This window comes from Crocodylus siamensis, chromosome 6, assembly GCF_052110815.1.
Source record: "Crocodylus siamensis isolate JL-2025a chromosome 6, ASM5211081v1, whole genome shotgun sequence".
Taxonomy (NCBI): Eukaryota; Metazoa; Chordata; order Crocodylia; family Crocodylidae; genus Crocodylus; species Crocodylus siamensis.
In genome coordinates this window covers 5,964,952-5,990,467 of record NC_143400.1, presented here as the reverse complement: position 1 = coordinate 5,990,467, position 25,516 = coordinate 5,964,952, and the positions used below count along the sequence as shown (strand labels likewise).

The 25,516-nt window shown below is 69.9% G+C and overlaps 5 protein-coding genes across 12 annotated transcripts; 3 read left to right on the top strand and 2 right to left on the bottom strand.

Moving 5' to 3' along the window:
• The first annotated feature begins 699 nt into the window (after positions 1–699).
• INPP1 (inositol polyphosphate-1-phosphatase) lies at positions 700–3,111 on the top strand. 3 transcript variants are annotated; one of them, XM_090054513.1, is made up of 6 exons: positions 700–941; positions 1,423–1,642; positions 1,767–1,827; positions 1,905–2,105; positions 2,218–2,392; positions 2,478–3,111. In XM_090054513.1, the coding sequence occupies exons 1-6, from the start codon at positions 808–810 to the stop codon at positions 2,968–2,970; spliced, it is 1,284 nt and encodes a 427-aa protein (XP_089910639.1). In that variant the 5' UTR covers positions 700–807; the 3' UTR covers positions 2,971–3,111. The 3 variants fall into 3 exon arrangements, with proteins under 3 accessions (XP_089910639.1, XP_089910637.1, XP_089910638.1); XM_090054511.1 differs by lacking the exon at positions 700–941 and adding an exon at positions 1,012–1,152 and having other exon boundaries at positions 1,375–1,642; XM_090054512.1 differs by lacking the exon at positions 700–941 and adding an exon at positions 1,014–1,152.
• A 148-nt stretch (positions 3,112–3,259) lies between these two features.
• Positions 3,260–7,414, top strand: CD63 (CD63 molecule). The gene is made up of 8 exons (XM_090054517.1): positions 3,260–3,934; positions 4,012–4,082; positions 5,679–5,867; positions 6,243–6,317; positions 6,481–6,576; positions 6,705–6,851; positions 6,962–7,045; positions 7,129–7,414. The coding sequence occupies exons 1-8, from the start codon at positions 3,823–3,825 to the stop codon at positions 7,192–7,194; spliced, it is 840 nt and encodes a 279-aa protein (XP_089910643.1). The 5' UTR covers positions 3,260–3,822; the 3' UTR covers positions 7,195–7,414.
• Positions 7,415–7,750: 336 nt separating this feature from the next.
• RDH5 (retinol dehydrogenase 5) lies at positions 7,751–10,022 on the bottom strand. Of its 3 annotated transcripts, none has more exons than XM_090051404.1 (5): positions 9,915–10,022; positions 8,705–9,029; positions 8,352–8,610; positions 8,097–8,260; positions 7,751–8,005 (listed from the first exon to the last, which is right to left on the bottom strand). In XM_090051404.1, the coding sequence occupies exons 2-5, from the start codon at positions 9,015–9,017 to the stop codon at positions 7,761–7,763; spliced, it is 981 nt and encodes a 326-aa protein (XP_089907530.1). In that variant the 5' UTR covers positions 9,018–9,029; positions 9,915–10,022; the 3' UTR covers positions 7,751–7,760. The 3 variants fall into 3 exon arrangements, with proteins under 3 accessions (XP_089907530.1, XP_089907528.1, XP_089907529.1); XM_090051402.1 differs by lacking the exon at positions 9,915–10,022 and adding an exon at positions 9,640–9,695; XM_090051403.1 differs by lacking the exon at positions 9,915–10,022 and adding an exon at positions 9,640–9,684 and having other exon boundaries at positions 8,705–9,076.
• Positions 9,984–11,852, bottom strand: BLOC1S1 (biogenesis of lysosomal organelles complex 1 subunit 1). Its single transcript, XM_090051405.1, has 4 exons — positions 11,714–11,852; positions 11,191–11,263; positions 10,820–10,952; positions 9,984–10,185 (listed from the first exon to the last, which is right to left on the bottom strand). Exons 1-4 carry the CDS (start codon positions 11,772–11,774, stop codon positions 10,075–10,077), a joined length of 378 nt encoding a protein of 125 aa, XP_089907531.1. The 5' UTR covers positions 11,775–11,852; the 3' UTR covers positions 9,984–10,074.
• A 724-nt stretch (positions 11,853–12,576) lies between these two features.
• Positions 12,577–25,322, top strand: ITGA7 (integrin subunit alpha 7). Of its 4 annotated transcripts, none has more exons than XM_090051401.1 (26): positions 12,577–12,874; positions 15,147–15,274; positions 15,704–15,783; positions 16,016–16,271; positions 16,499–16,630; positions 16,785–16,904; positions 18,709–18,916; positions 19,003–19,196; positions 19,921–20,009; positions 20,079–20,206; positions 20,308–20,403; positions 20,732–20,793; positions 20,958–21,127; positions 21,425–21,574; positions 21,707–21,819; positions 22,462–22,666; positions 22,842–22,925; positions 23,008–23,087; positions 23,163–23,240; positions 23,328–23,430; positions 23,559–23,735; positions 23,801–23,905; positions 24,003–24,116; positions 24,194–24,292; positions 24,373–24,498; positions 24,935–25,322. In XM_090051401.1, the coding sequence occupies exons 1-26, from the start codon at positions 12,663–12,665 to the stop codon at positions 25,103–25,105; spliced, it is 3,480 nt and encodes a 1,159-aa protein (XP_089907527.1). In that variant the 5' UTR covers positions 12,577–12,662; the 3' UTR covers positions 25,106–25,322. The 4 variants fall into 4 exon arrangements, with proteins under 4 accessions (XP_089907527.1, XP_089907525.1, XP_089907523.1 ...); XM_090051399.1 differs by lacking the exon at positions 16,785–16,904 and adding an exon at positions 24,638–24,738 and having other exon boundaries at positions 12,578–12,874; positions 24,935–25,075; XM_090051397.1 differs by lacking the exon at positions 16,785–16,904 and having other exon boundaries at positions 12,578–12,874.
• Positions 25,323–25,516: the final 194 nt, after the last annotated feature.

Sequence of the window (25,516 nt, the reverse complement as noted above, 5' to 3'; positions counted from 1 at the left end):
CGCCTCGCCCCGCAACCGCGACTCGGACCCGCTCGGGAGGGGGGCGGCAGGGTGGCCTGAGACAGACGGACAGAGGGCCAGGCAGAGGGAGCAGAGCCAGCCGCGTGCCCGGACGGACGGAGGGATGGAGGGATAGACAGAGGGACGGACGGACGGGCCGCAGCTCGCTGCGCGGGAGGCTGGATGGAGAGCCGGATAGGTACAGCCGGGCGGGCGCGGGTGCATGGGGACAGGCAGGCGAGCGGGCTGCGCGGAGGCACGGCCGGCCGGCCACGCCGCCCCACGGACACGCACCGCGGCGCCGCCTCCCCCGCTCGGGGCCCCGCGCTCCCTGTCCCGTCGCTGGAGCCGGTCCCCGCCCGCCCGGCCGGGCACCCAGGACCCCCGCCCCGGCTGCGCGCCAGGGCCCGGGAGCGCGGAGCTCCCCGGGCCTCTTCCCTCGCTGTGCCCGTGCGAGGGGGCCGAGCTCCATCTAGTGGGGACCCGGCTGCTGTCGCCCCCCCTCCTCTGCCCCCCGAGCAGGACAGCGGGGCCGGGGCCGGGAGCGGGACCTGGAGCGGCTTCCCCGCCCCCGCCAGGGGTCCCGGGGGGGCGCGGAGCCGGGCCCCCCGCCCTCGCCCCGCTGCCGGCGCGGGTTGCGGGTGCGGGGCAGCCGGGGGCGCAGTGGCTAGACCAGGGGGCGGCACTCGGGGGGGGGAGGGGCTGCCTCAGTTTCCCCGCCGCGCGCCGCGCCGGCACCCGGACGCCGGGGTTCCCCGTGGCAACGCGGGTGACGTCACCGCGGCTCGGGAAGTCGCGTCGGCGCTGATGTCATCGGCAGTTGCCTGGGAAACGCGGAGCCCTCGGGCCGGGGCCGGGGCCGGAGGCGGAGCGCAGCGGGGACCGGGGCCGGGGGCCGGGGCCGGAGGCGGAGCGGAGCGGGGACCGGGACCGGGACCGGGGCCGGGGCCGGGGCGGGCCGGGGCGAGCGGCGCCCCGCGCCCGGCGGTGCGGCGGGCAGAGCGGCGGGCCGCCCGGGCCGCGGGCGCGGAGGGCGCAGGGCTCGGAGCCCGCGGCACCCCGGCTGCACCCCGCGCCCGGCAGCCGGGGGGTTAACGCGGGCGTCACGTGACCCCCGGGCCCGCCCCCTCGGGCCCGATCCGGCCGCACGCGGTGAGTGGGGACGTCCCTGCGCGGGGGCGCGGGGTGGCGGGCCTTCCCTGGCGGCAGCAAGGCGCGGGCCAGCCCCCGCTCCCAGCCCCAGGTGGGCCCCGGGTAGATCCAGGCCCCCGGGCCCTGCTCCCACCCCTTGGCCAGATGCCGAGGCCTCCAGCCCCGGGGCGCCCGGCCTTCCCCCTTCCACGCGGGAATCGCCCAAGCCCCTTGTCCTGGCAGGACGGGCCGGGGCCTGTGAGCTGTGTGACAGCTCTGCGGTGCCCCCAGCCCCTGCCCCGCTGCAGCCATGGCGCTGCTGCGGGCCCTGGTGCGTGCCTCGGAGAAGGCGGCGCGCATCGCCCAGCTGTGCCGCCAGGAGGACGCGCTCTTCCAGCTGCTGGTGGAGGAGAAGACGGGCGCTGACAAGAACAAGAGGTTCGTGCAGGACTTCAAGACCCTGGCAGACGTCCTTATCCAGGAGGTCATCAAACACGACGTGGGAGCTGAGGTATTGCCAGGGAGCCCTGCCGCAAGGCTGGGGGGCAAGGACGGGGGTCCCGGACGCCCCGAGAGCCCCTCCAGTGCTCAGCCCCCGGGGTCCAGGCTGAGCCGCTCCCTTGCTCTGCCCCCAGTTCCCGGCGCTGCAGGGACATATCTTCGGGGAGGAGTCCAACAAGTTCGAGAACGGCTTGGGTGAGTGACGGGCCCAGTGCTGGCGGGGCCAGGGGCTACCTGAGAGTGCCCGGGGCACAGACCCTTTATCCTTGCAGGGGAGACCCTGGTGGTTCAGGTCTGTGGCACCGAGTGCGACACGGCTGCCCTCCTGGCCCGTGTCCTGGACCACAACCAGGCGGCCGCGGAGCTGCTGGCAGCTGCTGTGCACCAGGAGGTGCCGCTGGAGGACCCAGCGCTGGCGGCCGTGGCAGTGGCTGTCTCACCAGAGAGCACGGCTATCTGGATAGACCCCATTGGTAAGCGCGGGCGGGCGGGCGGGGGGGGCTCCGGGTGCCATGACCGCATCCCCCTGAGTCCTGGGGACTCGTGTCATATGACAACCACCTAGCCCTTCCCCGCTTCCCGCAGACTCCACCAACCAGTACATCTGTGGCCGGGGCGACGTGGCACCTGTGGGCGGCATCTACCCGTCGGGGCTGCGCTCCGCCCTGGTGCTCATCGGTGCCTACGACCGGCATTCAGGGGAGCCCGTTCTGGGCATCATCAATGAGCCCTTCTACCGCCAGGACCCCCTCACCCAGCGGTAGTGGCCCGGGGCGCTGGGCTGGGCTGGGAGGCCTTGGCCTGGGCTGGGATCTCAGCCCTTGCCCCTCTGCTCTGCCCCGCAGGTGGCAGGGCAAGTACCACTGGGGGGTGTCATACCAGGGCACCCGCCTGTGCTCCCTGCCCTGCCCACCGCTGCGGCCTGACCCTGCTGCGGTGCTGAGCAGCAGCGAGAAGCCCGAGGTGCAGCAGGCGCTGGCTTCACTCTATGGCGGGCGGCTGCGCTTTGCCTCGGGCGCCGGCTACAAGATGCTGTGCGTCATCCTGGGCCTGGCCGAGGCCTACGTGCTCTCCGAGGGCAGCACTTTCAAGTGGGACACGTGCGGCCCCCATGCCGTGCTGCGGGCGCTGGGCGGGGGCATGGTGGGCCTGGGGGCCGCGCTGGCGGGCTGGCGGGCTGGCCGGCGCGAGCCCCCGCCGCAGCTGACCTACCACCGGGCTGCGGCCGGCGCCGCAGGGGCTGAGCGCTGGGCTAACCACGGCGGCCTCGTGGCCTTCGCGCACCCCGAGCACCTGCCGGCCGTGCTGGACACGCTGGCGGCTGCCCCCGGGCTCTGAGCCCTGGCATGGGGGCTGGTGCCGTAGGTCCGGGGGGCACGGTGGGGCTCGGCTGCAGGGTTGCGGCCCCGTGCGGAGCTCCCAGGTGGCCCCGGACCAGGCCCGGGGATCGGTTGCTCCATTAAACGCCGGTTGCCTGAAGCTTCCCGTGAGTCGTGTGTGTTGCCCCAGCCCGGGGTAGAGACGTGGCACTGGCTTCTGCCTCCCACGCGGGCTGCGCCCAGGGTTCAAACAGGCGTCGCCCTGGGACCAGGCGCAGGAGCACCGCCCTGATAAGGGCAGGCAGGGCCCCAGCTGGTGCCCCAGAGGCTTCCCCCCCTGCCCAGTGCTGGGGTTTCCTGGAGCCGTGGCAGGCTGGGCCCAGCAGTGGCTCCCGTGGTTCTGGTGCTGGGGGGCAGCCAGAGCCTGATGTACAGAGAGGGAAACTGAGGCACGGGAGGGGGCTGAATCCCTTCGGAGCCCAGGACTGGGCCTGGGCCCCCTCCAAGCTCCTGTCCCAGGCAGGCCTCAGGAGGCAACCCGGGAGTCCCGTGTCCCGGCTCCAGCCGCGGCCGCTGCCGGCCCCCCCGTGCGGCCGGCGGCGGGCTGAGCCCTAGCGCCGTGTACCCAGGTGCCGCCTGCGCGCGGGCGTGCCCGGCGGCGTGTGCACGGGGCTGGCTCCGCTCCAGCCCCGCCGCGCAGCCGGGGCCTGTGCACCCCAAGGGTCCAGCTGCGCCCCCGGGCCCGGCGGGGCTCAGGCCTGGGTCGCCGCTGGTGGGGTGACCGCCGGGCCCCCCGCAGCCCCCCGGGCGGCCCGGCTCCCCGCGTGCGGGCGGGGCTCGGCCGCCTTCCGGTGACTCAGGGCCCCGTCACATGATTTCGCGCTCCCGCCCCGGGGGCAGTGACAAAGACCCGCCCGGCCCCGGTCCCGGTCCCGGCCGCGCGGAGCCACGAGCAGCAGCCGGGAAGGAGCCGCAGGCGGAGGGGCGGGGCGGGGCGGGGCGGGCCGGGGCCGGGGCGGGGGCGGATCGGGGTCGGCTCTGAGCGCTCCGTGCCCGCAGGTCGCGATGGCGCTGGAAAGCGGCATGAAGTGCGTCAAGTACCTGGTGTTTTTCTTCAACTTCTTGTTCTGGGTGAGTCGGGGCGGGATCGGGGCCGGGGCGCGGGGGGAGGCTGCGCGACCCTCCCCGGCAGCTCTGCTCCCCGCGGCCGGGCCCGGGCTCGGGACCCGGATCCGGGGCGAGGCAGGTCCGGGCCCGGGAGGAGGAGCCCGGGCTCGGGGGTGCAGTGGAGGTCCCACGCCCGCCCTGCGGCCCCGGCGGGGAAGGGTCCCGCGGGGCTGGGAGCAGCTCTTCCCTGCCCGCCGTCGTTAGGTTTCAGGGGCAACAGCCGGGGGCAGCGTTACCGGGACCCCCCACCCCCGGGCTGGGCGGGGGCAGCCCCGTCGATGGCCGTTTGGGGAAGAGGCAGTGGGGAAGGAGCTGGCCCTTGGTCAACGGCCCCTGATTGCCCAACGGAGGGGGAAGGGCCTTGCTGGGGGGGCCTAAAGGAAACCCGTGTCCTGGCTGGGGGGCTGGGCCACCACGACGGATGTGACCCCCCTCCCCGGCCCCATGGGGCTGACGTGGCCCCGGGGGCGGCACATGCTGCCTTGTACAAGAGCTGGGACCTGCCGTTATCCTCGTGCCCCCGCGCATGGGGGCTGACTACAGCCCGGCCCTGGCACCGCTGGGGGCAGAGCGGGGCCCTGGCCCTGGCCCTGGCCCTGGCCCTGGCCCTGGCCCTGGCTAGGGGCATGCCCAGGAGCCCCTTGCTTCCCCATGGCCCTGGGGCCCTCTTCCCTGGGTGGGGAAACTGAGGCACAGGATGGCAGTGGGGAGAAAGGGGTGGAGAACCGGGGAGTCCTGGTGCTTGTTGCACCCACGTGGTCCCCTTCCCTCCCCTCCGGCCTGGAGGAAGTGGTTCCCGGGGCCAGGCTGGGCCTGCTCTCCGCCTGGGGGGCTGCCCCTCCGTGGGAGCTTGGTGCGAGGGGGCGCTGGCCTAGGGAAGCCCCCTGTCGTGTGTGGCCCTCCGCCCCCCGTCCCGCCAGGCTAGCTCTGCCTTGTCCCCCCGCGGTGGCCTCTCCCGGCGGGAAGCAGGAGGAGCCGGAAGCTTTCTCCAGGCGAGCGGCCGCGCCCGGCCCCCATCCCGGCCTGCAGCACGCAGGCAAACCAGGGCTTGAGCCGCCTGGGGTGGCACGCCCGGCTCCCCCCAGGGTCATGGGCACAGGCGGGGGGTTGGGCCCTGGGGGTGCCCCCAGCCCAGCTGTGACCTGGGAGGGGCTGGGGGTCAGAGCCCCCCGGGTCCTACCCCCTGGAGGGGGGGGGCAGCAGGTCCTTGGAATTCTCCCGGCTCGCAGTCACTTCCCGCACGCACACGTGTGCACATGTCAACACACCTGCACACGCACTGGTGCCCAGACACGCGGGACACGCACCCAATGCCCTTGGGCTGGGGGAGCGGGCAGAGCCCTGCTCTAATGGTGGGGTGGCATTCCCTCCCTTCTCTTTCCTCTGGTCCGTGTGGCCAGGTGGGAGTGAGCCCAGGTGTCTGGGCGCGATCCCAGGGGGCAGGGCTATGGTGCTTCCCCCCCACACACCCTGTTGCTGTGGGTGGCCTTGCCCTCCGCAGAGGTGGTCACATTGCAGCTCCAGGCTGGGTCGGTCCCTGACCGTTTCCCCCTCCTCCAGGTGTGTGGCATCGCCCTCGTGGGCATCGGCATCTATGTGCAGGTGATGCTGAACAAGTCGCTGACCATGCATAACCTCTCGGCCTCGGGCCCCGCCATTGTCATCATTGCCGTCGGTGTTGTCATCTTCTTCATCTCCTTCTTCGGCTGCTGCGGGGCCTGGAAGGAGAGTTACTGCATGGTCACCACGGTGAGCGCCTGGCCCCGGGCTGCGGGGTGGGAGTGAGGGGCTCTGGTGGGGCTGAGGGGGCCAGGGGGCTGGAGGTTGGGAGTGCGGGCCACTGGGGGGGCTGCAGGCTGGGTGCGAAGGGCACCGGCTAGGGTGGCAGAGACAAGGGTTTGTGGGTGTGGTGTGAGGGGCACTGGTGGGCTGCAAGTTGGGAGTGAGGGGCACTCACAGGGATGGGGGGCTGTGGGTGGGGAGTGAGGGGTACCAGTGGGGCTGGGGGGCTGCAGGCTGGGAGTGAGGGGCACTGGTGGAGCTGGGGGGCTGTGGGACAGGAGTGAGGGGCACCAGTGGGGCTGGGGGTGCCCAGGACAGCTCTCACCTTGCTGTGCCCTGCAGTTCGCCGTCCTGCTGACCCTGATCTTCCTGGTGGAGATCGCGGCAGCCATCGCCGGCTATGTCTTCAAGGACAAGGTGAGCGTCTCCTTGCTCGTCCCAGGGCCCTGGGGAGTCCGGGGGGCTCTGAGTGGACATGTGGGGCAGGAGCCCTGCAGGGGTCCAGGTTGTGGGTGGGCAGTGCCCACCCAGGGGCATCGCCTGCCGCTGCTCCCTGACCCCCTCCCTTCCCCTCCCCCAGGTACGCAAGACGCTGGAGGACGAGCTGTGGAGGCAGATGCGCAACTACACCAATGACAAGCTGGCGCGGGAGGCCCTGGACGAGCTGCAGAAGCAGGTGAGGAGCGGGCGGCCGCGGGGGGCGGGGGGGGGATTGGTGCCCTCTGCTCCCAGCCTGCTCTCCCTACCCTGGCCTGGACCCCGGGACTCCAGGCCTGGTTGACCCCAGCCCTGTGCTCCTTGCAGTACAAGTGCTGCGGGGCCAACAACTACACGGACTGGGATACCATCCCTGGGTTCAAGGAGAACCAGACCGTCCCGCGGTCCTGCTGCCGGACCAACGCCACAGACAAGTGCAACGAGCACCCCACCTCTGCCACCATCTACACCGAGGTGAGTGCTATGGGGCTGGAGACACCCTGGTGGGGGCCGGCGGTGAGGGGTCAGAGCCTGGCCCAGGGGTCCCAACTGGGTCCGTGAGCGCTGTGCCCCACCCCCCACAGGGCTGTCTCAAGACCATGGAGACCTGGATGAAAAAGCACATCGTGGTGGTGGCAGCTGTGGCGCTGGGCATCGCCTTCTTCGAGGTAATGAGGGGGGCCGGGGGCTATTGGGGAAGGGGTAGTGGGGGGCACTGGGGCACCCCTGATGGCCCTTGTCTCCATTGCAGATCCTGGGCATTGCCTTCGCCTGCTGCCTCATGAAGGGCATCCGCAGCGGCTACGAGGTCATGTAGCCTCTTGTTCCCCGACCTCTGACCCCGCAAGGCTCCTGGCCCCCTGCATGGGGGGCCATGGGGTCTCCTCTCTCTGCCTTTCCCCTGCCAGGCCCCAGGGGTCCTGCCTTTCCCCACACCCCTTGCCAAACCCCCCCGTGGTGGGGGCTGCATTGCCACAGTTTTTAAGAGGGGGAACGCCACCTTGTTTTGGAAATAAAGAGGCTTCCCCTGGAGCAGCCCCCCTGTCCACGCTCCATCTGTCCATCCGCCCGGGGGGCCTGGTGCCAGTGGGGGTGGCCTCAAGGGCTCCCCTGTGCCCCTCCCTCTGGGCAGCCTCCATCCCATGCTGGCCTCTGGGCCTGGGCTCATCCCTGGGCAGTGCCCACCCGCCCCCCTCGGTGCCTGCAGCAGGGTACAACCCAGGTGTCCGGGCTCCCAGCTTCCCTCCCCATAGTTCGAGCCCATTCAACTGCTCCCTGCCCAGTGCCAGGAGAGAACCCAGGTGTCCTGCCCCCCGGGCCGGGTTGAGGGCACTGGTGTGGCGCCAGGAGCGAGGCCAGGCCTGGTGGGCGGGGGGAGCCGGTTTATTGGGGGGTGTCGGGTGCCCCGCGGATGCTCCCGGCTGGCTTAGGCAGCACAGCAGCCAGCACGGCGTCCACCAGGCAGGCGGGCAGGTAGGAGGCTGGCAGCCACAGCAGCTTGGCATCCCAGCCGGGGCTGTAGCGGGTGCGTGGGTACTGGGCCGTCAGCGCGTGCTCCAGGCAGCCGGTCACCTTGGTCAGGTCGGGGTCGCACAGCCATGCCATGATGCGCCGCTGCACCTGCAGGTCTGGGGTTGCAAAGGGAAACTGAGGCACGGGGCCCTGCTGCACCCCCCCCCCGTGCCCGGGCAGGAGTTGGGGGCCGCGGGTCACACTCACACTGGCGGAAGAAGTCGTCCCCGTAGCTGCGTCGCGTCTCGGGGTCCAGCTGCAGCCAGCGCCGGCCCAGCGCCGCCTCGATACTGCCCAGGTCGGTGGCTGCCGTGCGGAAGAAGCCGGGCTCTACGATGCAGACCCGCACACCGAATGGGGCCATGTCACGCCTGTGGGCATGGTGGGGGGAATAGGGGGCAAGTGAGCCATGCTGCTATGCCCAGGGGCCCCGATTTTGGGTGGGGAGGGAGGGGTGGACACCTCAGGCTGTCGGAGAAGGCTTCGACAGCATACTTGGAGGGGCAGTAGCCGCCCCCCGCGGCTGCCAGGCGCCCGAGGACACTGGAGATGTTGACCACGCGACCCCGTGCCCGCTTCAGCAGGGGCAGCAGCCCCAGCGTCAGCTCCGCCGGCCCCAGCGCGTTGATGGCCACCACGTGCCGTAGGTCCTCGGCCTGCAGCCACTCAGTGGGGCCCATGGGGTTGGCCACCCCCGCATTGTTCACCAGCCCGAAGAGGCCTGGAGGTGGGGTTAGGGTTAGGATTAGGGCTAGGACCTGGGGTGGTGACCCCCCAGCAGTACCCCCTGCAAACTTGTGCCCAGCCCAGCTCACCTTGGTCGCCCACCTCGTCTTGCACCCAGGCCAGCGTGCTGGCGATGCTCTCAGAGCTGGTGAGGTCCAGCAGGCTGGCGCGCAGGCGGGGGGAGCAGGCGGCACGCAGGGCCTCGGCCCCCTGCGCCGTGAGGCAGGCGGCCAGCACGCGGAAGCCGGCGCGGTCCAGCCGCTGCGCCAGCCGGCACCCAAAGCCCGAGTCGCAGCCCGTGACCAGCACGTGCCGGCCCACCAGGCCGGGCAGGCGGCGCCGGTCCCGCAGCAGCCAGGCAACCACCCACAGCAGCACGCATAGCAGCGCGTAGGCCCACATGGCGCAGGGGGTCTGGGGGGAGGCAGGCCCGCCTGAGCCGGGCAGGGGATCCAAGTGTCCTGGATCCCAGCCCCCCCGGGCCCAGGCAGGAGGGGGATTAGCTGGGGTCAGCAGACAGAGCTGGCTGGAGGCCTGGCCCCGCCAACCCCCCCAGTCCCGCGGGCCCTTTTTAGGGTCCTCTGTGCCCAAGGCGGGGCAGAGCCGTGCCCCCAACCCCTCGGTTTTGGGCTGTGCCCATGGCTGGAGCTAACAGTAGGGCCCGGCTAGTCCCTGGGGAAGGCGGGCAGCCCATGGCCCTTGGCTCGGTGTTTTGGGGGGGAGGGGGTGCAGAGGAGCTGCTGAGCGCCCCCTGCCCCACCCACCTCGGGGAGCCAGCAGCTGCCCTGAGCCCTCCTCTGATCAGAAGGGGGAAATGGCGTGTGGCTGTACCCACAGCTCAGGCGGGAAAAGTGAGGCACGGCCCTGAGAAGGCTCAGCCAGAGAAGCCAGGGCAGAGCTGGAACCCAGGAGTCCTGGTACCCTGAGCCCCTCCCCAGCACCCAGGGACCCCTGGACAGGACAAGGTGGGGGGCAGTGGGGGGTCTCCCATAACACCCCCGCTCCCTGCCCATGCCCCACGCACCTTCCCACAGAGCCGGAGCTGGCCTGGGCTGCAGCTGCTCCCTGCTGCTGCCTGTGTGGTGCACTGGGCAAAGTCCAGGAGGCCCCGCCCACCCCCTCGCCCGGGCACAGGGAGACCCTCCCCCTTCCCCAGGGCCAGGCGCTGCGTGGGACCCCCGCCCGCAGCACTGGCTTGGCCGGATCAGCACAGCTTAGCCCAGAAAGCTCCTTTGTGCCAGTGGGAGACGGCGCCGCAGCCCCAAAACAGGATGAAGGAGATCAGCGCCCCTCACCCACCAGCTTGGTGGAGGCGGCTCCCAGCCCCCTCGTGCCTCAGTTTCCCCAGTCACACGTGGCTCTGGCGGGTGTGTTGAGGCCAATCTGTTTTATTCCTTTGCACGGGCCCTGCAGTGACCCCCCCCAGGCTGAGACCAGGCCAGGGGGTCCCAGGGCCAGCTCAGGAGGCCGACGGCTGCAGCTGCCCCTTGTAGACGTACTCCAGGGCAGTGGCGATGGTCCGCATGTCCATCTCAATGCTGCGTGCCCAGTTCTCCACGTCGCCGATCTCCTGCGGGAGACAGAGATGTCAGGGCCCTGCCCTGGGCTGCCCCCAGCTGGAGGGTCTCCCACCCCCTCCCTGTGGCCCATGGGCCCCCGCAAGCGTTGGGAGCTGGACCAGGGGGCCCTGAGGACCAGGCCCCCCTCCCGGGGGGAGGGGGCAGGGGAGGGACCTGGAGTGTTTCCCCTGAGGCCAGCAGGGGCCGTCCCCAGCCTGGGTGTGCAGCAACTGGGGAGGGGAGGGGTCAGGACCTCACCTAGCCCTCACTCCTGAAGCGCAGGCCCCTGCCCCCCAGCCCCACTGGTGCCCCTCACTCCTGACCCACAGCCCCAGCCCTCAGCCCTGCCAGTGCCCCTGTCTGCCATCCCAGAGCCCCCCGCCCCGCAAACACAGAGCACACTTATGCAGCCCCTTGCACATGGGTGGGGGGGGGCCTCTGGGCCCCCAGGTTTGGCAGGGCCAGGGAGATTCCCAGGGCTGAGCTCAGCCCGCTTCTGCCCAACCATCCCATGCGGGCACTGGGGCCGGGAACCGTGCTGGGGAGCGCCTTGGACCCCACCAGTAGACAGTGCCGGCCCCACAGCGTGCCTCGTGCCAGGCTTGGGAGGGCGGCCGCAGCCAGGCACCCGTGGCTGCCCCTGACCTTGAGGGCCTGGTTGAAGTTCTCCACCATGCTGATCCACTGGCCCGTCTGCTTGGCGAACTGGGCAGCCTGGAACTGTAGCGTCTTCACCTCGTGGTCCAGCTTCCTCTGGTTCACATAGGCTTGGGCCACCCTGGGGGGGCACGGGGCCACTCAGCTGGGCCGGGAGCACCCAACCAGAGCCCCGTGCTGGCCCGGGGACGTTCCCACACCCCCGGGAGCCGTGGGCAGCGGGGCAGGGCAGGAGACCCTGGTTTGGCCCTGGCACGCTGCAGCCCCGCAGCCGGGCTGGGCGCCTGGCGGCTCCGTGCTCTGCCCCCGCCCCGGGATGGCGGCCAGCTGAACTTGTGACGCGCGGCCCTGGCGCTTACCCCACGTTCAGGTGGTCGACCAGGGCCTCAGTCAGGCAGGTGGCGGCTGCGATGGCCTCCCTCCGGCGCCGCTCTGCAAGGGAAGGCAGCTCAGCACCGCCCGGGGCCAGGGGCTTGGGCGGGGGCCGCAGGACGCCTGGGGACTGGGGCATGGCTGCTCCCGCATCCCAGGATGATGTCACAGGGAAGGCCATGAGGTCACGCTGCATCTGCATGAGGTCACTGGGCAACACCCTGGGGACCTCCCTGCCCCTGGGGCTTCCCCAGAGAAGCCGTCACCGCCCGCTGATTGACAGCCCCCGGACCCAATAAGAAGCGGCTGTGCCAAGAGGGGCAGGACAAGGGGCTGCCATCGCCACCCCCAAGATTGACAGCCCCAGGAGCTAATAAGAGGCCGCTGTGCCCAGCAGCGCGGGAGGAGGGTTCCCAACGCCATCGCTGCTGACTGACGGCTCCCGGACCCAATAAGAAGCAGCTGTGCGCAGAAGGGCCGGGGGGTTTCGGGCCGGGGGCCGCGGCGCACCTTGCAGCTCCCTGCGCTCGCTCTGCTTGGCCTGGTGCTCCTTCAGCAGCCGGGACAGCATGGCTGGGGCCGCGGCTGCCGCCGCCTCCTCGCTGTCATGTGACTCCCCTGCCACGTGACCGGCCAGGCGGCCCCGCCCCCTGGAGGTGGAGGGGCGTGTGTCTGGTACCGGGGGGCCCAGCCGGGCTGCCCTTGGCCTTGGGGCAGCACGTGGCCCCGGGGACATGCCCGCCTGGCCTCGTGTGCTCGCCCCTCCCCCCCCGGGCACCCCCTGCTGCTCCGGGGGTTAAGTGACTTGGCCAAGGCCGCCCGGGACGTTGGTGGCAGAGCCGGGGCTCAATTCCCCGCTCCCCCGGGCCGCGGAGGCGCCCGGGGTGAGTCGGCAGAGCGGGAGCGGCCGCTGAGCTCACCGGCCCCGCGTTTGGCCCCGGCCGCCGCCGCCGCCGCTGGCCCGGAGCCCGGGGGCTGCGGCACTGAGTCACCCGGGCAGCGCCGGGCCCCGCTTGCCTTTCCGAGCCGGGTGAAAACAGCCCCGGGCGCGGGCTCCGCTCTGCCCCGGGCGGGAGCGGCTGGTTCCCACGTCCCGGCGGCGGGGGCCGGAGGGTCCCTCCAGGCCGGCCCCGGATCCGGGCCAAGCGGCTGATCCCTGCGGGAGCCGTCTAAAAATAGCCCGTGGGACGCCGCGTGCGGGGCCGCGGCGGGGCTGGCCGGAGACACGCGCTCTCCCGCCGCGGCCCGCGGGACCCGGGCAGGGCGGGCGTGGGGACGCGGGGCCGGGCAGGGCAGCCGCGGGGGCCCGCAGCCGGGGGTGGGCGCAGGCCGGGCACGCCCCCCCCACGCTCGGGCCGCCTCTCCCACGCACGGGGGCTGCGGGACCCCGGGGGGAGGGGCTGCGGAGCCACCTGCTCCCGGGGGCGGCGCACAGCGCAGCCCGCAGCGCGGCGGCAGCATGCGGGGCGCGGCGGGAGCCCGGCTCCGGCTCCGGCTCCGGCTCCGGCTCGGGCTGTGGCTGCCCTGGCTCGGCCTCGCCTGCCTGGGCACCGGCGCCGGCGCCTTCAACCTGGACGCGGCGGAGGCGGCGCTGAAGGACGGGCCGGCGGGCAGCCTCTTCGGCTTCTCGGTGGCGCTGCACCGGCAGCTCCGGCCCGCGCCCGCCGGGTGGTGAGTGCCCGGGCCCTGCCTCAGTTTCCCCTCGCGCCGCTGCCCGCCCGGGCTCCGCACGCGGGTGCGCTGCGGGGTGCCCTGCCCCGGGGCCGCTCGCCGGCTGCCGCTGCGGCCCGGCCTGAGGGCTCCGACAAAGCCCCGGTGAATGCGCACGAGCCTCCGGGCGCAGGCGGCGGCCGCGTCCCGCGGGACCCCGCCGCCCTGCACCGCCCTCTGTTATTCATCGGAGCCCGGGGACGTGGGAGCTGCTGGACCCGGTGCCCCGACGCAGCCCCGGGGGGAGGCTCCGGCTCCAGCCCCTGCCCGGAGGATGTGTTGCAGCCACCTCTGGGGAGGGGCAGGCGAGTGCGCAGCAGAACGGGCAGGGGGGGGGCAGGTGCCCTGTGGGCTCCTGCGCGGGCTGGGGGGTGCGGGGGGCCAGGCGCTGGCCGCGTCCGGCTGGTGACTGGGTGCGACGTGGGCCACGGGGAATGTGCTGGGCACCCGCTCCCTGCCCCCCGCCTTTGTTGGCTTCTGCCCCCCCGCCGGTGCTCAGCTGCCAACACCCACTCGGATTCCGGGCCGCAGCTGCCTTCCCCCAGCCAAGCCCGGAGCTGCGAGCTTCCTCGAGGCAGTGCCCTGGCTGTACCCCATGGGGGCCACTCCTGGTGCGGGAGCTGGCGGGGAAAGGACTGGGCATCCCTGGGCCCAGGCATGGGCATGACGTGTGTTTGTGTGTGTGTGGGCATATGTGCATGACACATCTGTGTGCACACCCATGTGCACAGCACATCTATACGTGTGTGTGTGTGCATGCCCATATGCACAGCACCTCTGTGTGCACATGTGTGCAGGCTGCATCTGCCTGGAGCATGTGTGTGTTCCCCCCAACCACCCTGGGCCTAGGAGCCCCCTTCTTCAAAGACCCCTGCCCGGCCCCAGGCCCCGATCCTGGCGCTGGGGTGTTGGCTGGGGCAGGATGCTGAGGGGGTCATTGCCCCATCACTAACCCCCGACGACCCTGGCAGGGGGATGGGGCAGGGCGGGGGCTCTGGGGCAACAGGGGGTGTCACTGGGGTCAGGCTTGGGGCTGGGCAGGGGACAGCGCCCGGGTTCTCCAGCACTGTGGGGGCGGGGGGGGGGTGGAGGTGCAGGGGCCCCATCCCCCCGCCTTGGTCCTTCTTTGGGCATGTTGCTGCCGTCCCACCCTGGCGCACGTTATTCTGGGTGAATTCCAGTTTATTTTTACCCGCCCAATCCCGGCCCCAACGCGCCAGCGCCCTCCCGCCTCCCTGGGGGTCCAGCAGGGCCTGGGGGGGCTGCGCAACGCCCCCAGTCTCAAGCTCTTTGGGGCGTGTGGGGCAGCCTGCTTCTCACTCCTGGCCTGAGAGTGGGGGGTTGGGAGGGGCAGTTCCCCCCCACCGAGGGGAGTCACCGCTCCCTGTTCCCAGAGCTGGACGCGTCCCAACCCCTGGCTTTGGCCACGGCCGTGGAAAAATCCCAGTCCAAGAGCTGGAGCATCCGGTGGGGCTGGAATGTGGGGCGGGGAGGGGCGAGCCCACCCCTGCCCTGCCCCAGGGGCCTGGCCCGGCCAGCGTGGGGGGGCTGCCTGGGGGCGCCGTTCTGGACTGGAGTGGAGGCCAGGGCGTGGCTGAAGCGGGGGGCTCCTGCAGAGCCGGACTGGGGCCTGTCGGGCCTTGCACACGCCTGTGCATGGGGGAGTTTGCACACCCACATTGTGCACGCATGCACACACGGCTCCCCTGCCGCCACGTTGGGTGTTTACATTCAAGTACATGCATGTCTGTGCACACGGGGTGTTTGCACGCCCATACCTGAGTGCATGTGGACTTGCACACACAAGCCCCGCCACATGCCTGTGCACACAGGTGTTTGCATTCACGTACACGCATGCGAATGCACACACAACCTGTGCCCATGGGTGTTTCCCTGTGTGCTCATTCGTGAGCGGGCACACGCCTTTGCGCGTGTACCCAGGCACTCTCCTTCGCTTTCGGCCACGCCGCCCTGCCTGGGCCTCGATGCAGCGTGACCTGGGTGCGGGGGTGTGAATTCCAGGCGGGGGGAGGGCAACAGCTGCACATGGGGGGGGGCAATGGAAGCGGCACAGGCTGTGTGTGCTCGTGCAGGCCAGCCAACACGTGTGCCCCAGGCGTGTCCGTGCACCCAGCCATGGTGCAGCCTGGGGTCTCGTGGCACTCCATGCTGGTGCAGGGGGAGGTGGCTCTGGGGAGTCCCTGGGGGTCTGATGTGGCCCCGTCCCCCGCAGGCTGCTGGTAGGGGCCCCACAGGCACCAGCCTTCCCCGGCCAGGGGGCAAACCGGACCGGGGGCCTCTACGCCTGCCCGCTGACCCGCGAGCCCGATGACTGCTGGCGCGTGCCCATCGACCAGGGAGGTAGGGGCTGCGGGGGGGTGGAGGGGCTTTAACCTCTCCTGCTGGCACTGGGGCCGTGATCCTGCCCTTGGCACTGTGGGAGTGGGGCCCTGATCCTGATCCTGCCCTTGTGAACATGGGGGGAGGCAGCCAGGTACAGAAGGGCCCCAATCCTGCCCTCAGGGACATGGTGGGGGGGCTCAAGAATGGAAGGGTGGGGACCCTGGTCTTGCCTTCCAGCATGGGCTGGGGGGCCCCATCCTGGCTGTGGGACCAGCAGGGCAGGGGTCTCTGGTCCTGCCGTTAGTGGCAGATCTGGGGCAGGGGAGGGGGGGGGCACTGCTATTTTATGTCACGGCAATGGGGCTCAAGATCGGGTGGGGGGATGAAGATCCCTGCTGGGGGCCGGGGGGGTCTGCCTGCCTGACCGTGCCCTCGCCCTCCACCCAGCGGACCTGCAGCGGGAGAGCAAGGAGAACCAGTGGCTGGGCGTCAGCGTGCGGAGCCAGGGCCCCGGGGGCAAGATCGTGGTCAGTGCACGGGGGGCTGCCGGGAGCCAGGCCGCCTGGGCCCTCTGGCGCTGGGGAGGCTGGAGCCGGGGAGCGGGGCAACACCCGGGGTCTCTGCCCGGCTCGCGGAGGGGAGTGGGGTGCAGCGGTTAGGGCTGGCAGGGGCGGCCTCCAGGACACCTGGGTCCTTTCCCAGCCCTTTCTCGAGGGCCCGGGGCGGGGGGGGTCGTGACCACGGGCTGGGGTCCCGCAGGCGTGCGCCCACCTGTACGAGACGCGGCACCGCGTGGGGCAGGCCCTGGAGACGCGCGACGCCGTGGGCCGCTGCTTCCTGCTGAGCCAGGACCTGGCCGAGCGCGACGAGCTGGACGGCGGCGACTGGACCTTCTGCCAGGGGCGGCCCCAGGGCCACGACCGCTTCGGGCTGTGCCAGCAGGGCCTGGCCGCCGGCTTCTCCCCCGACCGTCGCTACGTGCTCTTCGGCGCGCCCGGCACCTACAACTGGAAGGGTGAGGCCGGGGGGGTGGGGGGAGGGGGCTGAGCCCCCCGCCAAGCTGGAGGTGCATGCTGGCAGGGGGTGGGCTGATGCCAGTCATCGTGCCAACTGTTGCCAGGGGTCCTTTCTCTCTCCAGCCACCTTCCACCAGGCCTGATGCTGGATCCCTGCCCCCCCAGCCAAGCCAGACTCCCCCCGGTTAACGCCCCCCAGTCCCGGGACTAACGGCGCTTGTTGCAGGGACGGTGCGGGTGGAGCGCTGCAACCAGAGCGCCCTGGACCTGGGGCTCCTGGACGACGGGCCCTACGAGGCCGGGGGCGAGAAGGAGCAGGACCCCTCACGCATCCCCCTGCCCGCCAACAGCTACCTGGGTAGGGGGGCCGGGGCCCCCGGGTGCTAGAATTCCCCCGCCCGCCCGCCCCCTGCCCAAAGGTCTGCAGCTGGGAACAAACGGGGAGTCGATGCATGGGGCAGGGGCCCAGTCCTGACTCTGTCTGTCTCCCTGTGTCCGGGCCGGCCCCGCAGGGCTCTTGTTTGTGACAAATGTTGATAGCTCGGACCCCGACCAGCTGGTCTATAAAACGCTGGAGCCGTCCGAGCGGGGGCCGGGGGCCAGCGCCGACGTGGCCCAGAATAGCTACCTAGGTTGGTACCCGCGAGGTCCCCCCGCCCCGGCCTGTGTCCGTGTGTCTGTCCCTGCCCTGTGGTGACTGCTCCCGGATCCGTTCCCCCCCCACTGCCACCTTGCCCACTTTCTAGCATGTGTGTGCGCGCGCGTGCGTGTGCATGTCTGTGTGTGTGTGCATGTCTGCGTGCACGTGCATGTCTCCCCAGGCTTGAGGAGAAGGAAGAGAGGAACCCAAAGCTCCTCCCTGCTTTGCAGCCGCTTGGAGAGGCGCTGATCACTTGCCCCCCTGCTCCCAGCTCCCTGGCAGGGAGGGGCACACCCGTGCAGATGTGTACACATATGAACACACGTCTCCCATGTACATGAGTGTGCACTTGGCACACACGCCCCTGTGAACCTGCATGCAGATTCTGGGCCCTGGGTGGCCATGCATGCATGTACACAAGTATGCACACACATACACAACCTCCCTGCATACTTGCATGTGCACTTGCACACACAACTCTCTCTGAGCTTGCACAGAGACACCTGCCCTGGACTGGCGTGTACACACATGCACACCCCTCCTTGCTTACATCTATGTGCATGGGTGTACTGTGATTCTACCCCCTCATTGCACATGCACTCACATGTGTGCACACCTCCTGCCCTTCCCTCTAGACATGTGTGGTCCCTGTGGGCACCAGAGACCACAATCCCCTGTGCCGCACGGTGGGCACCAGGCATGCTCCAGGCTCCAGCCTGCCCCTGGGGCACACCGGGCTCTCCTGGTGGGGGGGATAGGACACTGGGGCCGTTGGAGCCTGGCCCAGCCCGGTGCTGCCTGTGCCGCATGTTGCATGTTGCGTGGCTGCTGTGCCATGGTCCGTGTTTGAGGGGGCTGCACAGCTCCTGCATGCTGGGGCAATACTGTCTCACCCCCTTTCTGGCTGAGCCCCGGGGGGGGGGCAGGGGCATATGCTGGGGTCACGGGCCCAGGGCTGGTCAGGGGCTCCTGGCTGCAAGGGTGACTCTCCACTGGCTGCTGCAGTGCGGGGCACAGGACACACGCTGATGCTGCTGGTGGGAGCAGAGGGTCCCTCCCTGCCTGGGCTTTTCTCCATGGACTCGCTGCTAGGCAGGGGGGCCTGTCTCCTTCCCCACCCCCCCAAGCACAGGGCAAAGGACCCTCCCCCCCATAAATTCGGGGGGGGGCACATATGCACCTGGCTCTAGATCTCAGTGACCTTCCTGCCCCCGTGCCCCGCAGACCACCCCTGCCAGATGGGACCCCAGTGTCCGGGCTCCTGACCTCACCGCCCCTAACCCCCAGACCTCCTGCCCTCCAGCGCTGGGAGGAGGAGGAGGACCCAGGAGTCGGGGCTCTTGACCCCGCTGTCCCCAACCCCCCCCCAACCCCCCCAACCTCCTGCCGTCCAGCGCTGGGAGGAGGAAGAGCCAGGCCTCCGGGCACCCACCCCGTGGCCCCAGTCCAGCGGTGGGACTGTCTTGCCTTTCCAGCCCCGCCGCTCTGGTGGGGCCCAGTGCTCCCGGGGCCACGGACAAGGCCCCCCCGGCCACGTTCCTGCAGGTGCTGAGCAGACAGACAGAGGATGGGTGGGTGGGCCACCGGAGCAGCCGTGGTGGGTGGGGGGAGGCTGGAAGGAGCCCGAGTGCAGCCCCTGACCCTGGGGGGGGGGCATGGGGCCCTGTGGCAGTCCCCGGAGAATCCCCCCAGCTCCAGGCAGTGTGGGGTCTCCGACCCACACCACTGCTCCGTCCAGCAGGGGGTGGTTGGGGGGGGTGACACTGACCTGGGAGTGACCCCCTGCATCCCCTCAGGCTTCTCCCTGGACTCGGGGAAGGGGCTGACGCGGGCGCAGGAGCTGAGCTTCGTGGCAGGCGCCCCCCGCGCCAACCACACGGGCGCCGTGGTCCTGCTGCGCCGCGACGCCCTCAACCGCCTGGTGCCGGAGGCCCTGCTGCCTGGCGAGCAGCTCACCTCCGCTTTCGGCTATGCCCTGGCCCTGGCCGACCTCAACAGTGATGGGTGAGCTGGGCGTGGGCAAGGCCGGGGCAGGGGCGGGGGCTGGGGCAGAGCTGGGTCTGACCCCCCTGCAACTTTTCCCGTGCCAGCTGGCTGGACCTGGTGGTGGGGGCCCCCCACTTCTTCGACCGGCACCGGGAGCTGGGCGGTGCTGCCTATGTCTACATCAACCCCAGCGGGCACTGGGAGGGCGCTCGGCCCCTGCGCCTCAATGGCCCCCCCGGCTCCATGTTCGGCATCGCTGTCGGGGCCCTGGGTGACCTCAATCAGGATGGCTTTGAGGGTGAGCAGAGGGGGCAAGGGGGTAGTTTTGAAGGGAGGTGTTGGGCAGAGTCCCTCTGTAAGGAGTAGGGGAGGGGGTATGTGTACACCTGGGCGTGCACACGTGTGTGTATGCATGATGCAGGCATGACTTGGTGCAGAGGGTTGTGTTGTGACATGGGTGTGCACATGTGTGTGTGTGTGTGGAGCATGTGTGCTGCAGGCCAGGGCCCCGTGTGCACAATATTGGCTGGTGTGTGTTGGTGCAGGGGGTCTGGGCTTGGTGTGGGGGATGTGTGCATGCATGATGCAGGGCAGGCACCTGTCTGCACAGTATTGGCTGGTGTGTGTTGGTGCAGGGAGGTTGGGATTGGCATGGGGGTGCATGCACATATATGCACACATGTGCATGTGTGATGTAGGCTGGGCGCCCATGTGCACAGTATTGGCTGGTGTGTGTTGGTGCAGAGGCTAGGTGTGGGGGTGTGCGCATGTACATGCAGGTGTGTGCACGCATGATACAGGCCAGGGTCCCTTGCACACAGTGTTAGCTGGTGTGAGTTGGTGCAGGGGTCTGGGCTCGGCGTAGGGGTGCACGCACATGTGGATGCGTGGTGCAGGCCAGGCCCCGAGCACACGATGCCACCTGGACTGCACTGGTGCAGGTGGCTTGGGCTGGGCGTGAGTGGTGTGTCTGTGCATGTGCCTGCATTCATGCGTGTGCTGGGCCGGCTCCTGCCTTGCAGACGTGGCTGTGGGAGCCCCCTTCGATGGCGCCGGCAAGGTCTACATCTACCACGGCAGCAGCCTGGGCATCGTCACCAAGCCAACGCAGGTGAGGCGTGGGGCACGGCCCTGCCACTTCCTGCCCCAAACAGCTCCTGACCGTGTCCACTGGCTGCAGGTCCTGGATGGGGAGGCCGTCGGCATGATGACCTTCGGCTACTCGCTGTCGGGGGGCCTGGATGTGGATGGGAACGCGTATCCCGACCTGCTGGTGGGCTCGCTGGCCGACGCTGTGGCCCTGTACAGGTGAGACCTCCCCCCCCCCCCGGCACTGGGCATTGCATTGTGGGCCAGGCTCTGGAGGACTGGGGGAGGGGTTGAGGTGCCAGCCCGTGGATGCCTTGCAGAGCCCGACCCGTCATCCACGTGTCCCGGAGCATCATCCTGGAGCCCCCGAACATCGACCTGGAGCGCGAGACCTGCAGAGGGCACCCGGGCATCTGGTGAGTCCCCTGCGGCCCGGACGCCTGGCTTCTCTCCGGCTGGGGGATGGGAGGCAGAGCTTGTGGGTCAAGGTCAGCGAAGGGAGGGGGTTGGGAGCCCCCCAGGACTCCTAGGTGCTTTCTTCAGCCGGGTCAGTTCTGCCCTGGGGGTGAGGATGGAGTTGGCACAGTATGATGTGTTGGGGAGGGGGGCGCTGGCATGTCCTGGCGGGGTCTGGCATGTCCCTGCTGGGGTCTGTTGTGTTGGGGTGGGGTCTGGCATGTCAGAGCAGAGTGGTGTATCAGCTGCCCCCCCTCACACTGGCTCCTCTCTGTGCCCCCGCTGCAGCGTGGATGTGCGCCTCTGCTTCAGCTACACGGCCACCCCTGCCAGCTACAGCCCCCACGTCAGTGAGTCTTGGGCACCCCTGGGGGGTCCCTGCCATGCTGCCTCAAGGTGGGGGGGTGAACAGCCCTGGAGAGCCCACGTTCCACCCCAGAGGTGGCTGCATCTGTGGGCCAGGGGCTTGGCAGCCCCGCGGAGCCGGGGCTCTCACGCTGCTCCCCGCCTGCAGCACTGGAGTACTTGCTGGAGGCCGATGCGGACCGGCGGGAGCTGAGCCGGGTGCCGCGCGTGGCCTTTCCCCGGCGGCGCCCCATGGACCCCGAGCACCGTCTCTCGGGTGAGGTGGAGCTGCCGGGGCAGCATGCCCGCGTCTGCGTGGACTCCACCTTCCAGCTCCAGGTGAGGCCTGCGCCCTCCCCTGTGCCCCCACCACCCCCACGCACCTGCCACGGGCCCCACATGTGTGCGTGTCTCCCTGTGTGTACGTGTGCACGTGCCTGGGTTGCACGCATGTGCATGGGCAGTGCACTCGCCTGCAGCCCCTCATGCACACACCCAAAGCCCTTGCATGGATGTGCAGGCAGGTGCCTGTCCACGCATGTGCATAGCCCTGCACACACATGCGCTCGCTCACGTGCCCAGTTCCCCTGTGCCAACACCCCGGCCCCCCAGCTCAGCCTCACTCTGTGCCCGCAGGACAACATCCGTGACAAGCTGCGGCCGATCGCCGTGGTGCTGAGCTACGACATCAAGCCAGCCCGCAGCAAGCGCCAAGCCCCCGGTGCCATTCTGCCTCCACTACCGCCTGTGCTCAGCGCCCAGCAGCCCAGCATCCAGCGGGCACAGGTACCTCTCTCCTTCCAGCCAGCCCCCACCGCATCGTGGCTGTGCCAGGGGCTGCGGGGTGCAGGGAGCTGATGGGTTTGCCCCGGGGTGGGCAGGGGGCAGCTCTTCATTGCACAGCTGATGCCCCCCCAGGTGCATTTCCTGCGGCAGGGCTGCGGGGATGACAAAGTCTGTCAGAGCAACCTACAGCTGGAGGCGTGGTTCTGCTCCCGCACCGGGGATGCCGACTTCCTGCCCTTGCCCAGGTGAGGAGGAAGGTGGGTGTGCAACGCACACAGAGGTGTGCATGGACCTGTGCACATGCTTGCTCATGTACAGGTACCTGATCTGTGTGCACACGCTTGGTGCAGATGTGTCTATATGTGTAGATGGCTGTAGACTCGTGCACACATGTGCAGCACAGACACATGTACACTCAGGCAGATGTGCACAGACCAGCGCAGAGTGGCACGTGCACACATGGAGGCACAGGCCCCTGTGCACAAGTACAGTGCATTGCTACTTACACGTGCATACACACGTGCGGACGTATGCCAAGCCACGCACATGCCTGCAGGCAGACATGGGCGCATGAGCAGGCCCACACGCACACGTGCACATGTGTGCAAGGCACTCATCTGCGGATGGTTTGCACGTATACATGGACATGCAGGCAGATGCATATACGTGCATGTGTGCACAGCCCTGCATGGACAGGCAGTCACTCACATGCAGGCCCCCCAGCCCTGCAGCTCTGACCCCGCTGCTGGTCCAGCCTGTGGCTTCGGGTTTAAATCCCATTGTTTCCTGGGTGCAGGGGCGGGGTCCAGCCCCTCCAGGGGGGCAGCATGGGGCAGGGGCAGTCCCTGCCAGCTGCAGCCCCTGACCGCGGGGCTCGGGGGGGGCAGCGAGGCCGATGGCACGGCCGTGTTCGCCATGACCGACCAGAAGGACGTGGCCCTGGAGATCCGCGTGACCAACATGCCCTCGGACCCAGCCGAGCCACAGCGCGATGGCGACGATGCCCACGAGGCCTTGCTCACCGCAACCTTCCCATCCGCCCTGCTGTATGCCAGCGCCCGGCCCTACGATGCCCGTGTGCCCCCTGGCATGGTACAGGCGCAGGGTGGGGAGCGGGGCTGGCTACAGGATAGGAAAGGGTCTGGGGGCTGCATATAGGAATGGGCAGGGGTTGTGGGGCACAGATTTGGCATGGGGGGGCACAAGAGCTGGGGCTGGCCATGGGGCAGGGGGGTCTTGCCCCCACGGCTCCACTCTGCCCCCCCAGGAGAAGCCGGTCTTGTGCCAGTCAAACGAGAATGGGTCGCAGGCTGAGTGCGACCTGGGCAACCCCATGAAGCGCGGTGCTCAGGTGAGTGCCAACCTTGCCCCGACCCCTCTCCCCTGCCCCCTGCCCCCCGAGCCTTGACCCCTGCCCCCTGCACTTCTCCCAGGTGCGGTTCTACCTCATCGTCAGCACCTCGGGCATCACCCTCGAGACCACAGAGCTGGAGGTGCAGCTGCAGCTGAGCACGTGAGTGCCCACAGCAGGGGGGGATGCCAGGAGGTGCCCAGGGGCTTCACCCATCCTGATCCCCATCTCTCACAGGATCAGTGAGCAGCCGGGGCTGCAGCCGGTGCTGGTGCGGGCGCGCGTGGTCATCGAGCTGCCCCTCTCTGTCATCGGGTGAGTGCCTGGAGCCGGGAGGTTTTGAGGGGCCCGGGCTGGGGGGGGGTGGGAAGGCGCCGTCTGACCCCAGCCCCTGCCCCGCAGCACGGCCAGCACGGCGCAGCTCTTCTTCGGCGGGACCGTGCGGGGCGAGAGCGCCATGAAGCACGAGAGCCAGGTGGGCAGCGCCATCCAGTACAACGTCACGGTGAGTTGAGCAGGAGCCTGGACGCCTGGGTTCCTTCCCTGCCACGCTCCGTGCCTCAGTTTCCCTGAGTTGGGGATGTCCCCCCTGCCAAGGGCTCAGGGTCTGAACTTGCCCCCCCACTGCACCAGGTCTCCAACCAGGGCCGGTCGCTGCAGACGCTGGGCTCGGCCTTCCTCAACCTCCAGTGGCCGCACGAGACCCCCAACGGCAAGTGGCTGCTGTACCCCGTGCGCCTGGAGCTGCAGCCCCACGCGGGGCCACGCGTGGCCTGCAGCCCTGCCACCAACCCCCTGCAGCTAGCACTGGTAGGTGGCCCCTGTCCCCTCCACTCCTCCCCCAGCTCCCCCCTCTGACCCTGTCCTGCCCACAGGAGCCCCCTGGCCGCAGCCGGCGGGCAGCTGAGCCCCTGGAAATGCCCCCCAAGATGCCCCAGCGCCAGCTCCTGCCTGCGGAGAGGAGGAAGAACATCACCCTGGTGAGTTCAGCCCAGCCCACCACCACACACACTTGCAGCTGCTTCTGGGGGGCATCATGTTCCCCCCAGTCTCCTTCATACCATGTCTCCGTGCCAGGACTGTGCCCACGGCACCGCGCGCTGTCTAGTCTACCAGTGCCCACTGCGCAGCTTCGACCGTGCTGCCACGCTCAAGGCCTGGGGGCGCCTCTGGAATAGCACCTTCCTGGAGGTGAGACCCCTCCTGAGGTGCGGGGGCAGGGGGTGCTAAGCTGCTGGGTGGGGTGCTGAGTGCTGCCCCTCCTCCAGGATTACCTGTCTGTCACCTCCGTGGAGCTCATCGTCCGGGCCAGTGTCACTGTGAAATCCTCCGTGCACAACTTGGTGCTGAAGGACGCGGCCACCCAGGTACCACCGTGCCCCCTCCTCACTCTCCTGGATCCCCCCAGCTGCCCCCTGACACCCACCCCATGCTGCCTCCTCCCCAGATCCTGGTGACAATCTACCTGGACCCGAGTGTGGCAGGTGCCCGGGCCGTGGCCTGGTGGATCATCTTGCTGGCTGTGCTGGCCGGCATCCTGCTGCTGGCCCTGCTTGTCGCTGTCCTCTGGAAGGTGAGTGGGGGCCAGGGGACCCACCCATGCCACCCTGACGGCATCCAGCCCCTTGCCCAGGCCACAGCAGGTGGTGTTGGGGGATGTCTCTGTGCCTGGGCAGTGTCTCAGCTTACTCTGCTCCATCCCCACCCCGCAGTGTGGTTTCTTCTGGCGCGGTGCCCACGACCCCCCCTACGCCACCAGCTACTACCGGGCGCACCTGGCGGTGCAGCCCTCCGAGGCAGAGAAGCCGTAGGGGTAATGGCCCGGCCTGCCCCGGGCGTGCACGCGTGTGCTGTGCTGTGTTGGAGGGTCACGTGTGGCGTGCAACGGGACGTCCCCATGGGTTGTGCCTGGGCACCATGCCCGGGGGGGGGCACCAGGGAGGGTGTCGGTGCAGCCCCCTGAGGTCTCTGCTCCCTGCCCTGACTCCCCTCCTCTTCCTCCCCACCAGCTGGGCTTTTTCAAGCGGGCGCAATCTCGGCCCCCCACAGTGCCGCGGTACCAGGCAATCAAGATCCCACGCCAGCTGTGCCGCCCGGAGCCCGCGGGCACCTCCCTGCCGAAGGACTGGGTCACACACTGGAGCCCGGGCAGCTGTAGCCACACCCCCATCTCAGCCTAGACCCCCCCAGCCCGGGATGGGGGCCGCATGGACCGGGGGGCAGTCTGCGTGTGGCAGAGGGGGCCCTGCAAGCATCGCACCTGGGCAGAACTGGCCCTGCTGGAGGAGTGTCTTGGCCCCACCGCGACAGGGACTCTCTTGGGGTGGGGGGGTCCAGCCCCGTTGCTGGGAAATGGCTGTGAGTGGAAATAAAGGGGGCCCCCCACCCTGCCTGCTAGAGCGACTCTGTCCCTCTGTACCTTGGTGGGCCTGTCTCTGAAGTTGGGGTCTCGGGGGCCCCACCCCAGCCCCAGGGAATTACCCCCCCACAGCCCAGCCTGGGCTTGCCAAGACCGCCGAGCCGCAGTGCAGGACTCCCGTGGTTCCCAGGACCTGGTTTATTTGCGCACTGCTACAGCAGAGGTTTCTCGG

What these genes read in the sequence shown, in the direction of transcription:
- INPP1 (XM_090054513.1), top strand. Translation starts at nt 808, where the DNA reads ATGTCATCGGCAGTTGCCTGGGAAACGCGGAGCCCTCGGGCCGGGGCC. An exon ending in GGACCGGGACCGGGACCGGG is followed by an intron (nt 942 to 1,422) that starts GCCGGGGCCGGG and finishes CGGTGCCCCCAG; the next exon opens with CCCCTGCCCCGCTGCAGCCA. An exon ending in AACACGACGTGGGAGCTGAG is followed by an intron (nt 1,643 to 1,766) that starts GTATTGCCAGGG and finishes CTCTGCCCCCAG; the next exon opens with TTCCCGGCGCTGCAGGGACA.
- ITGA7 (XM_090051401.1), top strand. Translation starts at nt 12,663, where the DNA reads ATGCGGGGCGCGGCGGGAGCCCGGCTCCGGCTCCGGCTCCGGCTCCGG. An exon ending in TCGTCACCAAGCCAACGCAG is followed by an intron (nt 20,010 to 20,078) that starts GTGAGGCGTGGG and finishes CACTGGCTGCAG; the next exon opens with GTCCTGGATGGGGAGGCCGT. An exon ending in CCCGTGTGCCCCCTGGCATG is followed by an intron (nt 22,667 to 22,841) that starts GTACAGGCGCAG and finishes CTGCCCCCCCAG; the next exon opens with GAGAAGCCGGTCTTGTGCCA.
- BLOC1S1 (XM_090051405.1), bottom strand. Translation starts at nt 11,774, where the DNA reads ATGCTGTCCCGGCTGCTGAAGGAGCACCAGGCCAAGCAGAGCGAGCGC. An exon ending in GTCGACCACCTGAACGTGGG is followed by an intron (nt 10,953 to 11,190) that starts GTAAGCGCCAGG and finishes GTGCCCCCCCAG; the next exon opens with GGTGGCCCAAGCCTATGTGA. An exon ending in ACTTCAACCAGGCCCTCAAG is followed by an intron (nt 10,186 to 10,819) that starts GTCAGGGGCAGC and finishes TGTCTCCCGCAG; the next exon opens with GAGATCGGCGACGTGGAGAA.
- RDH5 (XM_090051404.1), bottom strand. Translation starts at nt 9,017, where the DNA reads ATGTGGGCCTACGCGCTGCTATGCGTGCTGCTGTGGGTGGTTGCCTGG. An exon ending in AGACGAGGTGGGCGACCAAG is followed by an intron (nt 8,611 to 8,704) that starts GTGAGCTGGGCT and finishes CCCCACCTCCAG; the next exon opens with GCCTCTTCGGGCTGGTGAAC. An exon ending in GGACGACTTCTTCCGCCAGT is followed by an intron (nt 8,006 to 8,096) that starts GTGAGTGTGACC and finishes TTGCAACCCCAG; the next exon opens with ACCTGCAGGTGCAGCGGCGC.
- CD63 (XM_090054517.1), top strand. Translation starts at nt 3,823, where the DNA reads ATGATTTCGCGCTCCCGCCCCGGGGGCAGTGACAAAGACCCGCCCGGC. An exon ending in TCTTCAACTTCTTGTTCTGG is followed by an intron (nt 4,083 to 5,678) that starts GTGAGTCGGGGC and finishes CCCCTCCTCCAG; the next exon opens with GTGTGTGGCATCGCCCTCGT. An exon ending in TGGACGAGCTGCAGAAGCAG is followed by an intron (nt 6,577 to 6,704) that starts GTGAGGAGCGGG and finishes TGCTCCTTGCAG; the next exon opens with TACAAGTGCTGCGGGGCCAA.